Here is a 12,814-nt window from a genome sequence, read left to right as displayed (position 1 = left end):
TGTATTTGTTACACAATTTCCTGGAAAGATTGAAGATGTAAATTATTGATGCTAATTTTTAGCAATGTCAGTATATCGTCACGACAATGAAGTTTAAATTTAGAATTTTAAGAACTTAAACATTGACTAAATACTACAGGGTCCTGTTTTCATTTGGTACTTTCAAACTTCCAGAGAAGCCAGCTATTCAGGAACATGGTATGGTATACTACCCATGCTAGCTGTTGTCATAGAAACAAGTTCACAGGATGTTGGAGGTAAAGTTTAAATGAAAACCTGTGTATTTTTAAACTGGCATTCTAGAGTGTGAAACAAAGGTACATTATAAGATATGGGACTAACTTAAAACAAAGAAACACTTATAAGAGCGTAGGATTGCTTTAAAGCCCTTGACCAATGATTTATTCATTTATTTGATTGGTGTTTTACGCCCTACTCAAGAACATTTCACTTATGTGACGGCGGCCAGCATTATGGTGGGAGGAAACCGGGCAGAGCCCAGAGAAAACCCATGACAATCCGCAGGCTGCTGGCAGACATTCCCACTTACGGCCGGAGAGGAAGCCAGCATGAGCTGGACGAACTCACAGCGATCGCATTGGTGCCTTGACCAATGAGGTTACTTGCTTAAATCAACTTGTTGACTAGAAGGCTTGTCAGGCACCTGCCGAAGGTCGGTGGTTTACTTCATGGGCTCTCTGGTTTCCTTCACCCATAAACCTAGCCACTGTCATGTAAATGAAAATTCTTGAATAAATAAATAAATAAATAAATAAATAAATGTGTTGCTTAATTTCTTGCTTGCAGCATCCTGCCTTAGCCCTGATCTATGTGGAGTAAGCCTGGCAACCCTCTCAGGCTTTATGCTTGTGGGGAGTAAGCTATTTGTGGGGAAGTCCCTGATGGTTGGGCTGGTGTTAGCAGCTGCCCACCTGCTTGTGATGTACTCTACATTGTGTGCACATGGTGAGAATAGTAACCCATGTTTAAACATTTCAACTTACATGAAGGTGCATTTCCTTCATATATGCAGTGAGTAGAAAGCTTTATAGTGGTTGCCAATATTCCTGATGACATTAACTGTGTCTCAAATACATCTACCTTAATTCCTCAATATTTTCTCCTATGGAAGACCAGCTTTCAGTGCAATTTATGCACACCTTCAATTTGATTTTAGAGGCATAACTGCATTGGTTGAATTGTCACAGTTTCAGGGCTTCACAGAAAGTGTAATTTTATCAGTCTACACAGATTTATGCCCTCAGAATATGCTTGAACAAACACCTTGTAAACATGTGAAAAGGTTAAAAAATTACAGTATGTAAATATTAAAGCATGAATAGGTTTCATTTTAAAACATTTGTTTCTGTGAAATTCAGTCACCTAGTTGATCTCCGTTTATGCTTTATGATTCTGCTATTCATAGATCAGCATACTAATACAGAGCTTTGTATTAGATCAACATACTAATACAGAGCTTTGTATTAGATCAACATACTAATACAAAGCTTTGTATTAGATAAGCATACTAATACAAAGCTTTGTATTAGATCAACATACTAATACAGAGCTTTGTATTAGATCAGCATACTAATACAAAGCTTTGTATTAGATAAGCATACTAATACAGAGCTTTGTAATAGATAAGCATACTAATACAAAGCTTTGTAATAGATCAGGATACTAATACAGAGCTTTGTATTAGATCAGGATACTAATACAGAGCTTTGTATTAGATCAGCATACTAATACAAAGCTTTGTATTAGATCAGCATACTAATACAGAGCTTTGTAATAGATCAGCATACTAATACAAAGCTTTGGAATTGATCAGCATACTAATACAAAGCTTTGGAATAGATCAGCATACTAATACAGAGCTTTGTAATAAATCAGCATACTAATACAAAGCTTTGGAATAGATCAGCATACTAATACAGAGCTTTGTATTGGATCAACATACTAATACAGAGCTTTGTAATAGATCAGGATACTAACACAGAGCTTTGTAATAGATCAGGATACTAATACAGAGCTTTGTAATAGATCAGCATACTAATACAGAGCTTTATATTAGATCAACATACTAATACAGAGCTTTGTATTAGATCAACATACTAATACAGAGCTTTGTAATAAATCAGCATACTAATACAAAGCTTTGGAATAGATCAGCATACTAATACAAAGCTTTGGAATAGATCAGGATACTAATACAGAGCTTTGTATTAGATCAGCATACTAATACAGAGCTTTGTAATAGATCAGCATACTAATACAAAGCTTTGTATTAGATCAGGATACTAATACAGAGCTTTGTAATAGATCAGGATACTAATACAGAGCTTTGGAATAGATCAGCATACTAATACAGAGCTTTGTAATAAATCAGCATACTAATACAAAGCTTTGGAATAGATCAGCATACTAATACAAAGCTTTGTAATAAATCAGCATACTAATACAGAGCTTTGTATTAGATCAGCATACTAATACAGAGCTTTGTATGGTGTTATAAATGTAATTTTCCTTGATGAACATACAACAGTCAGTTAACTTTTCAGAAGTCACCACACAGCAGACCTATGACAAAGTGTGACAGTTGAAGAAATCATACCACATTTTTTTTGTAATGTCAGGCATACTAAGTTTACTCTTGATTCAAACACTCCATTTCATTTTTCCAGTTACTCCCTTGGTGTGGTTTGTGAGCTTAGCAGTTATCCCTGCTGTATGTGGAGGCATTCTGTTGGTTTGCTATTCCTGGGGGAGAGGTTGTTTCACTGTGGGGGAAGGGATGGTTGTATCTCAGCTTTTCACCATTATCCTACGCAGGGTGTGCGAGAAAGTCTTCTTGGCTAGAAGTCTAACAGTAAGTTTTCAGAGGCAGGGACTACCATGTCTCGGCTCTTAACCACCATGATAATAGAGGTTGACCTGTCTATCACTGATCTGACTATTATTAATTTGATTTGTTTATTTATTTCTGATTGGTGTTGTATGCAGTACTCAAGAATATTTCACTTATACGAAGGCGGCCAGCATTATAGTGGGTGGAAAACGGGGCAGAGCCCAGGGGAAACCCACAGCCATCTACAGGTTGCTGGCAGACCTTCTTAGGTATGGCCGGAGAGGAAGTCCGCATGAGCTGGACTTGAACTCACAGTGACCGCATTGGTGAGAGACCCCTGGGTCATTACTCTGCGCTAGCGCGCTAACCAACTGAGCCACAGAGGCCCCAATTTGATTTATCTGTTTATTAATTTGATTGGTGTCTAACACTATACATTATGATTTTTCACTTGTATGACACTGAGATTGATTGGGCACCTCGTGTGTCAAGATCTGGTAGTAAGTTTTGGATGGGACCCTGAATTGACAGGCTGTCTATAGGTCGTCAGTCCAGCTGTGAGTTAGTCTGTCACATGTATCATACCTGCTATACAACACTTTTCTGGGCCTATAGGAGAATATATTTGGTTTCTGTTGGACATATTTTTTTGAACCAAGGAAAAATATAGTCAGTGCATGCTAAATGTATACATGTATATCTGTGAAATGGTGTTAGAAAATGTTTACAGTATACATTATTAGAAAACAGCAGATTATATACATAGTTACCTCCCTTGAATGCACACGAAAACCTTCTGCATTATTCAACTTCATTGTAATAGTTCTCCATGGGATATAATGGTGAAGTAAGACTAAATACCAGATTTTAATGTACGCAAGATTTTTATTTATTGATGTTAGTAACATTTTCTACTGCCCGAATCTGCCATTATTTACAGAAATTGTTAGCGGACAATTTCTTGATATGTGACGTCATGCTAGATGTCAGATGGACTCTGTGGTTGTCCTCTCAGATTGTGGTTACATGTTGACAGAAATGAACAGCTGCACAGCTCCCAGTTTGGCTGAACATATGAAGTAAAGCATAAGGAGCTCTGGCTCGGCAAATGGTTACAGTTGCTTAACTAGTTCAGTAGCCCCTATTATGCATTATTTGAATCTAAGTCTCTTCACAAATTCAGAACGTACATAATGTGACTCATCTAACCAGATGAGGATTTGGAATGATGATCTCTGGATTCCCAGTCCATACTCATATCACTACACTATGGGGAAGTTCCCTCCAATTCAGAGGTAGAAAGCATTAATATCCCATGCTGGCTGTTACATCAGTATGCATCTAATACATGTATGTAAAAAAAATATAAAAAATAGCTTAGCGACAGTGGGTAATTTTCATCCCTAGATGAAGTTGGCCACTTACATGTATCTACACCAGGTTGTAGTAATTAAGATTTACCTGTATAGCTGTTAAATAATTGTACCGATGAAGTGATGTACAGGTTGTTCTGTTTTCTGCCCTCTTAGGAAAAACCTGGAATAAGTGATGTGTGGGAGAGCCAGGCTTTGTGTTTTGCATCTGTGAGTACATGTATTCTATGTTTCATCGCATATTAATTTATTATTTACTTACCAAATGATAAGTACATATCTACAAGAGGACAAGGTTGTAAATCACATTATGTTTTAATTAGATTTTATACAAGGTAAATGATGTAACATTATGCCTGATTTTGAAAGTTCAGTTGATCTTTGAAAGACAAAAAAAATGGAAGTTTCAGCACCAAAAATAATATTTTATCAAATATTTTTACCTCTAAATGCTTTTTTTTTTTGGATCAAAATGTTTACTCATTTATAGTGGTTGCCTCATTAATGCAAGACAATTAATCATGTGACTAAACCCAGATATTAAGAAAAATACATGCATTATGTAATATTCTAATATTTGATATGGCATCATGTATATTTGGGGCTAAAGCTGCACTTTTAGGTATTGGTTATACATCAACACTGTATTGATGAACTTCTTAATTTACTTGAAAGTTTGAAATAGAACAATGATAAGTATTTTGGTCTATTTTTCGACTGCTATGATAGGTATATATATATATATATATATATATATATATATATATTTTTTTTTTTTTGTATTTCAGATTGTGTTTGTGGGACTGACCACTATTTTGACAATGCTGTTGTTGTACCAGTGGCTATTTTCACAAAGACCGGATTGGCTTGTCTTTTATGTCATTCACATATTTGTGGCAGCCTTCATCATCATGCCATTTTTGTGCCAATACTTAGAAGCAAATCCATTTGTCTGGCTGTTCCAGTATATAGCCCATAGTTTAAAAAGAGTAAGTGTGTGGGGACGATATCAGTGAACATGCTATTGGTCACAGTAGGGCCACACTGAGTTACCTCCCTTGATATCACTTCCCGTTTAAAAGGTGCGTTTCTAGTTGTAAACTGAGGTTATGGGGGACCTCAGAAAATGGCAAATGGCAAGTTTCCAAGTGTAAGTGGCATAAGCTAGTTGAAGATCTGCCTTTGAGACAGATTATAATTTTCTAAACTGATCTGGAAAGCCCAGGTTAAATGTTGCATTTTTTAAAGTCCATAGCGAGGTAATTTAAAATGAATGTATATTCTACCTAAACTGAAAAACATCAACTTCATTTAAAATTTCTAGACATTTCAGAGACTCTCAAAGGCTGATATCATGGGTTTTTTTATTATTCTGTTGCCTAGAAAATAGTTGCCACGGTCGTCACATAAACTACATACCACTTGCTTTAATACAAGATTCCCCACTTCTCATAGTTTCACATCTCAAAAACTAAGCTCACGTTTTACCATACTCGCTGTCATGTAACAAGAGAGGTAATTCAAAGCAGGTGTATCAAGCAGTGGATAGTACTGGTACTAAAACTGTTTGTGAATCAAGTCAGAGAACGTACTCCACAAGATAATTCAGGAGACTGCCCAGTACACATTTGCTGTATTTGGATATATCATTCCAGTATGTCTGCACAGACATTTTACTTCTTTCAGTGATGCCAAGATATATTTTTTGTGATAAACAACTTCTATACCTTACCCCAGAGATTAAAGTTGAGTGAGTGAGTGAGTGCATGGGGTTTAACGTTGTGCTTAACAATTTTTCAGTCATATGGCGACGAAGGAATCATTAGAATGCATGTAATGTGCCTCCTTGTTGCAGGACGGATTTCTACTGCTCTTTTATCTAGTGCTGCTTCACTGAGACGTTGTACTGAAGGCAAGTAAGCTGCCCCACGCGAGCCATTATACTGATATGGGTCAACCAGTAGTTGCACTATCCCCTTTATGCAGAACGCCAAGTGAGAAAGTTCCTCTTTTAAAGCCCTAGGTGTGACTCAGACCCTGGATCTACCGCTCCCGTTGAATGTTTGAATTTTGTAGTGTGGCTTTATGAATCTTATAACTGGTGTTTAGGTAGTCTGATGTTACAAAGAGATTTTCCTGCACCTAAACAAAGATTTTAAATGTACAAAGAGCTTTCATTACCCACAAGTAAAACATTACTCAAAAGTTTCTCAAAAAATGGCCAGTAGGTATAAATATAAAGATAAAAGAATGATGTATGTGACTGTATTTAATTCAGTGAAACAGAATTCTTAGCAAGAAAATAAGTAAACATATATTCAGAGACAGTTTTCAGTGGCTTTTCTCCAGATGCCCACATCAGTATCTTGTGGAAATTTTCTCTAAGGGTAAATTAACAGTTTTGCTTGTTTGTCTCCCAGAATGAATGTAGAAATATACATGGACAGGGTTATATCTTTGTACAGTTAGCTTATACAACATGACTATATAGTTAGGATATAAAGCATGGATAAATGTAGATAAGACAAACAAAAGTAATTTTATTATATTTTCCAGACACTATTACTGAGCAGCTGGTTTTTACTGTCGGTGACAGCAGCCGTCATTGTCTGCTCCCCACAGTTGTCGCCATCCTCCTCAGTGACCAGGAAATGGTTCCATGTACTGATTGTGGCTGTCTATGTACCTGGCCTATTGTTGGACCCCAGCTTTCTTACCCTGGCCTCAGTCATAGCTTTAGCAGTATTAGTTGTTCTAGAGGTAAGGAATGTTAAAGGCAGTACGTGTTACTTATTGTCAGGCATTTATCAGCCACCAAACAAGAGCTGAATGCAGGGACTTGTGACCTTCAATTGACCCAAAATTTAATAAATTAATTAAAGTTTTGCACTTTGACATAAAATTTATTTGCTCTTATTGAAATGTATATATGGACAAAATAAAACTTTCTTTTCAGTAATCTGTTACTAACCCACAAAAAAGTCAGTAACCCAAACTAAGACATCAAAAATTAAAGTCAGTTCAATTCCCAGTGTGTTTTAGAGTCTGATGTTTTAAAATCATGGCTCGCAGGAAATTTCAGTAATTTGAACTCTGAAAAGATATGTTTATAATTTCTAATTATGGTTCCTGATGGTAGCTACATATATTATTATATATCATAATGTTGATTTGGATTTTGGGCAGTTCGTTTGTTGTGTATTCCCCCTCCAGGATGTATAGTTGATGGTTCGTTTGTTGTATATTCTCCCTCCAGGATGTATAGTTGACGGTTCATTTGTTGTGTATTCCCCCTCTAGGATGTATAGTTTACAGTTTTTTGTTGGGTATTCCCCCTCTAAGATGTATAGTTTACAGTTTGTTTGTTGGGTATTCCCCCTTTGTTTAAAGCATTCTGTGATGATAAGGACAAGGGATAATGCACACACATATGGGAACAAACACCTTTGGATTTTCTGAAAATCTGAAGTTCATTCCCTGCTTGTTGGCAGCTTACTGTATAATTTATTGCTCTGTCGAAATGGATATAATATGGACAATATAACATATGCATTAATCCAATAATCCTTTGCTAACCCACAAAGAAATTCAGAAATTTGATTTTAAGATCCTAAGTAAGATATCAAAACTTAAAATCACTTAAATTCTTAGTGTGTTTTGGTATCTGCTCTTTTAAACTCATGGCTCTTTGAAAATTTGAAGAATATTGGCTTTCACTTCTAAGAATATATCATTAAATTTCCTGTTGCGATTTTTGATGGTACTTGCAGTTATATGTACGTGAACTATGATATATGTTTATGTGGATTGCAGGCAGTTCGTGTCTTGTGTATTCCTCCTCTAGGATGTACAGTTGACAGTTTGTTTAAAGCATTCTGTGATGATAAAGACAAGGGAGCAGTCATTGTGTCTCATATATACCTGTTGGTGGGCTTGTCACTTCCCCTCTGGCTGACATATTCATCACCACATCTGCTGCAGCCACACAGTATGTACTATGTGGTTTGAATCTGGTTCATTCCTTACATTTGTGACTGCCTCCCACATAAGCCAAAGAAACAAGACATGTTTATTTATTTGATTGGTGTTTTATGTCCTGCTCAAGAATATTTCCCTTATTCAAACGGAGGCCAGCATTGTGGCTGGAGGAAACCAGGGGAAACCCAAGACCTTTTCGCAGATTGCTAGGAGACCTTCACTGTACCAGTTTAATTTGTTGATCATATGCTTTGTGCTGAAGGTCATGGTAGTATTTTCCTCAACACACAGGCCATTTTTCTGGGGATATGAAATCTATTGATTTGTTGATGTTTTAAATACAGTTTTAGTTTGCATGCTCATGTTCAATGCAAGAACAGGTGATATTAAACTGACATATTTAACATGTACATGTGCAAGTTTCTTTTACTCAAGGAAATAGCAATTTTCTGATTAAGCACTTTCCCTGGTTTGTTTACTTTTCTTTTTGTCTGGACAATTACAGTTTCTTCTTAACATTAGAAGTACATGTAGATAGTGCTCTTGATTGTGGTAAAGGCTGTACACAGTGGACACTACCTTTAAACTGGTCATGAATTTCCCCTGTGGTCTACCCAGTTTCCTCCTGCCATCGTGTAAGTGAGATATTCTTGAGTATGGCATAAAACACCAATCAAAATAAATAAATGAATAAGCACTGAGATGTTGTCATTAGATATTTTAGGCCTTTGGCTTTTGCAAGATTTAATGTGTACACATGTACTTGTATTTACGTGTATAATATTCTAAAGTTATTATAAAGTTAAAAAATGTTTAATGTGGTTTTTCAACTTTAAACCCTTGTACATTTTGGTAACGTTGTCATATGTAAATCTATAACTGTTCCCTGTTCCTATAAAATGTTCTCACTACAATATGGCTGAATACTGCCCAAGTGGTGTTAAGCCCCAGTTGCTTTTTCTGCTTTCCTTCATGCGTAAACCTCACCATTGCTATGTACATATGCAGCTATAGATTGACATAATTTGGGTAATGGCAGCTCCGCTCAAATCTACGACATTGTTCTCTGCCATTTCAGAGCCTAATATTGCTTTGTACAGTGGAGTTATTTCTGTTGGGCTGGGTGACACTGCAGCGTCTGTAGGGGGCAGTGTGTTTGGTAAACACAGATGGCCAGGTTTGTCAGATTGTCAGTACCATGTTAAATAACACTAGATCTTTGCTTCCATAATTTAGTATTTCTTCTTCTAATTCATGAAACTACTTTTATTGTCTTTGATGACAATTGATGACAACTTGAAGTAAAGCAAAGTACCCTAATTCCTCAAACTTTTTAGAAAGCGTGCAAGTTGTGCACATTTTTAATTTGATTTTTGAGACAAAACTACGTTGGTTGGATTGGCCAGTGGAAGGGCTTTGTAAAAAGTATAACTTTATCAGTCAACACCAAATAATGCCTTCAGGATATGCTTGAATAAATACCTTGCAAACATGCGAAAAGGTTGAATTACAATAGCAGTTTAAAGTAGGTGTTGGGAGCAGTATTGGATTTACCAATTACGTACCAGGGCACCTTTTGGCTTAAGTGAAAAGAACTTCAGCACACTGCCCCTTTTTCTACACTTGAATAAACTACAGTGTAACTGAATAAACTACAGTGTAACTGAATAAACTACAGTGTAACTGAATAAAGTACAGTGTAATTGAATAAACTATAGTGCAATTGAAGAAGCTGCTTTGTATTCAAGAAGACATGTGCATGTATGTACTTCATGTATTAAAGGGAATTTTATACGTGAATTAGTATTCATTTCTTGCTGATGCAACTGGATAAAAAAAGTCGTTTTTACACATATTCATAGGACTTTTTCTTTTTTCTTCATCTTTTGTCTTGCTTTTGTAGGTAGCAAGAAAACCATTGAAGGAACAAGTATAGCGATTTTGAGCCAGTTGTCTTTCATTTTATGTCTATCATATTTTGGTATGTACTGCAAGTTTGTCACATCCATTATTGTGTTGTTGTCTTTCTGTACCAATGTCAGATGTCAGAGCAGAGCGAGTTTAAATCAGAAGGTTAAGTTTCTGAGCCACCTGGTGAGGTGCAGTTGTCTCCTCTTGGCTCTTCATGGTTTCCTCCATGGTAAATTTGGGAGCTATTCTCCAAGTGAAACATTTGATCCCAAGACCTACCTAAAATGTCAGTAAAATGAATTAATAGGCCTAAATAAATAAAATATTCTTGAGTTCATGTGCACCTTAAAACCCCAATTAAATGAAAGATAATTATTAAGTCTATTCTAATCTCCATCTCTTTCTTTCACCTGTCAATGAGAGATCCTGACTCACTTCTGATCATCACATGTAGCCTCCAATCCTGTAGCTCTATTCTCATCTCCATCTCTTTCTTTCACCTGTCAATGAGAGATCCTGACTCACTTCTGATCATCACATGTAGCCTCCAATCCTGTAGCTCTATTCTCATCTCCATCTCTTTCTTTCACCTGTCAATGAGAGATCCTGACTCACTTCTGATCATCACACGTAGCCTCTGATCACTCAGATAGTGTGCTCCAATCCTGTAGCTCTATTCTCATCTCCATCTCTTTCTTTCACCTGTCAATGAGAGATCCTGACTCACTTCTGATTATCACATGTAGCCTCTGATCACTCAGATAGTGTGCTCCAATCCTGTAGCTCTATTCTCATCTCCATCTCTTTCTTTCTCCAGATTATATCGTGTTAGATTCAGCTAGATGATATGCCATGACACTTTAGTCATCACTTTCACCAGGTGCTTGAGGTTTTGGATTATTGACTTTATTCTAAGACATTTATCGATTTCATTCACTGCTAGAACCGAACTGTTGTGACACAGTTAAGTCATATCAGGTGAGGGGCCTCTGTGGCTCCGTTGGTTAGCATGCTAGCGCAGCATAATGACCCAGGAATCTCTCACCAATGGGGTCGCTGTGAGTTCAAGTCCAACTCATGTTGGCTTCCTCTCTAGCCGTATGTGGGAAGGTCTTCCAGCAACCTGTGGATGGTTGTGGGTTTCTCCCAGGCTCTGCCCAGTTTCCACCCACCATAATTCTGGCTGCCCTTGTATAAGTGAAATATTCTTGAGTACTGGGTAGAAACACCAACCAAACAAACAAATAAATCATATAAGGTGGGGTGCTGAATGAAATATACAACAGTTAGTTGAATAAGTGATTTATTTGATTTATCTGGTATTTGAAGAAATGATGGCTGACTAAACTTTGGACATCTCTCCCCATTCGACCACATTCAAAAAGCTGACAGTTTGTATGTAGCAGAAATGCTCTTATGACCCTTTCCATTTCGTGAATTCTTGTTTTCTTCTGTTCACAGGTATGGGAACTCCTGAATCTGTTTTGAGTGTGTCTGTGATAGTGATTTCTACGTCAGTTTTGGAGGGTGTCACGTCTCAAATAGATAATTTGATTCTTCCACTTTTCATGTATACATTGTTCATGACAACCAGGAAACAAATTGATACAAGTATATTGAGCTGAATCTTTGCTGTAATGTGTATGTATTTATATAAATTTAAATAAATACATCGTTTTTAAAGAGATTGTCATTTTTTTTTATTAGTCAAAAGAGAAGAAATTATGGAGAGATCTCGACTTATATTTGATTACCACATATAGCCCCTGATTAGTGAGATAGTGTTCTCCAATCCTGTAGCTCCTGCTGTCAAGGAGAGATTCTGACTCACTTCTGATTACCACATATAGCCCCTGATCAGTCAGATAGTGTGATCCAATTCTGTAGCTCCTGCTGTCAAGGAGAGATCCTGACTCACTTCTGATTACCACATATAGCCCCTGATCAGTCAGATAGTGTGATCCAATTCTGTAGCTCCTACTGTCTGGGAGAGATCCTGACTCACTTCTGATTACCACATATAGCCCCTGACCAGTGAGATAGTGTGATCCAATCCTGTAGTTCCTGCTGTCAAGGAGAGATCCTGACTCACTTCTGATTATCACCTGTAGCCCCTGACCAGTGAGATTGTGTGATCCAATCCTGTAGGTCCTGCTGTCAAGTAGAGATCCTGACTCACTTCTGATTACCACATGTAGCCCCTGACCAGTGAGATTGTGTGATCAAATCCTGTAGCTCCTGCTGTCAAGGAGAGATCCTGACTCACATCTAATTATAACATGTAGCCCCTGACCAGTAAGGTTGTGTGATCCAATCCTGTAGCTCCTGCTGTCAAGGAGAGATCCTGACTCACTTCTGATTATCACATGTAGCCCCTGACCAGTGAGGTTGTGTGATCCAATCCTGTAGGTCCTGCTGTCAAGTAGAGATCCTGGCTCACTTCTGATTACCACATGTAGCCCCTGACCAGTGAGATTGTGTGATCCAATCCTGTAGGTCCTGCTGTCAAGTAGAGATCCTGGCTCACTTCTGATTACCACATCTAGGTTTTGATCAGTAAAATTGCCATGCCCCAGTCTTGCCACTCATGCTGTCAAGGCAAGATCCAAACTCGCTTCTTATTCTTTATTTATTTATTTATTTATTTGATTGGTGTTTTACGCCGTACTCAAGAATATTTCACTTATACAACATCAGCTCT

General features: G+C 37.2%; 1 protein-coding gene across 1 annotated transcript; it reads left to right on the top strand.

The window, feature by feature from the left end:
- The first annotated feature begins 214 nt into the window (after positions 1-214).
- Positions 215-12,307, top strand: LOC135473380 (dolichol kinase-like). Its single transcript, XM_064753230.1, has 10 exons — positions 215-257; positions 808-966; positions 2,688-2,872; positions 4,381-4,434; positions 5,013-5,213; positions 6,781-6,984; positions 8,038-8,212; positions 9,281-9,379; positions 10,106-10,183; positions 11,575-12,307. Exons 1-10 carry the CDS (start codon positions 215-217, stop codon positions 11,736-11,738), a joined length of 1,362 nt encoding a protein of 453 aa, XP_064609300.1. The 3' UTR covers positions 11,739-12,307.
- Positions 12,308-12,814: the final 507 nt, after the last annotated feature.

This window comes from Liolophura sinensis, chromosome 8, assembly GCF_032854445.1.
Source record: "Liolophura sinensis isolate JHLJ2023 chromosome 8, CUHK_Ljap_v2, whole genome shotgun sequence".
Classification (NCBI taxonomy): Eukaryota; Metazoa; Mollusca; class Polyplacophora; order Chitonida; family Chitonidae; genus Liolophura; species Liolophura sinensis.
The sequence above is the reverse complement of the archived record's forward strand: the minus strand, read 5'-3'. Positions and strand labels throughout refer to the sequence as shown.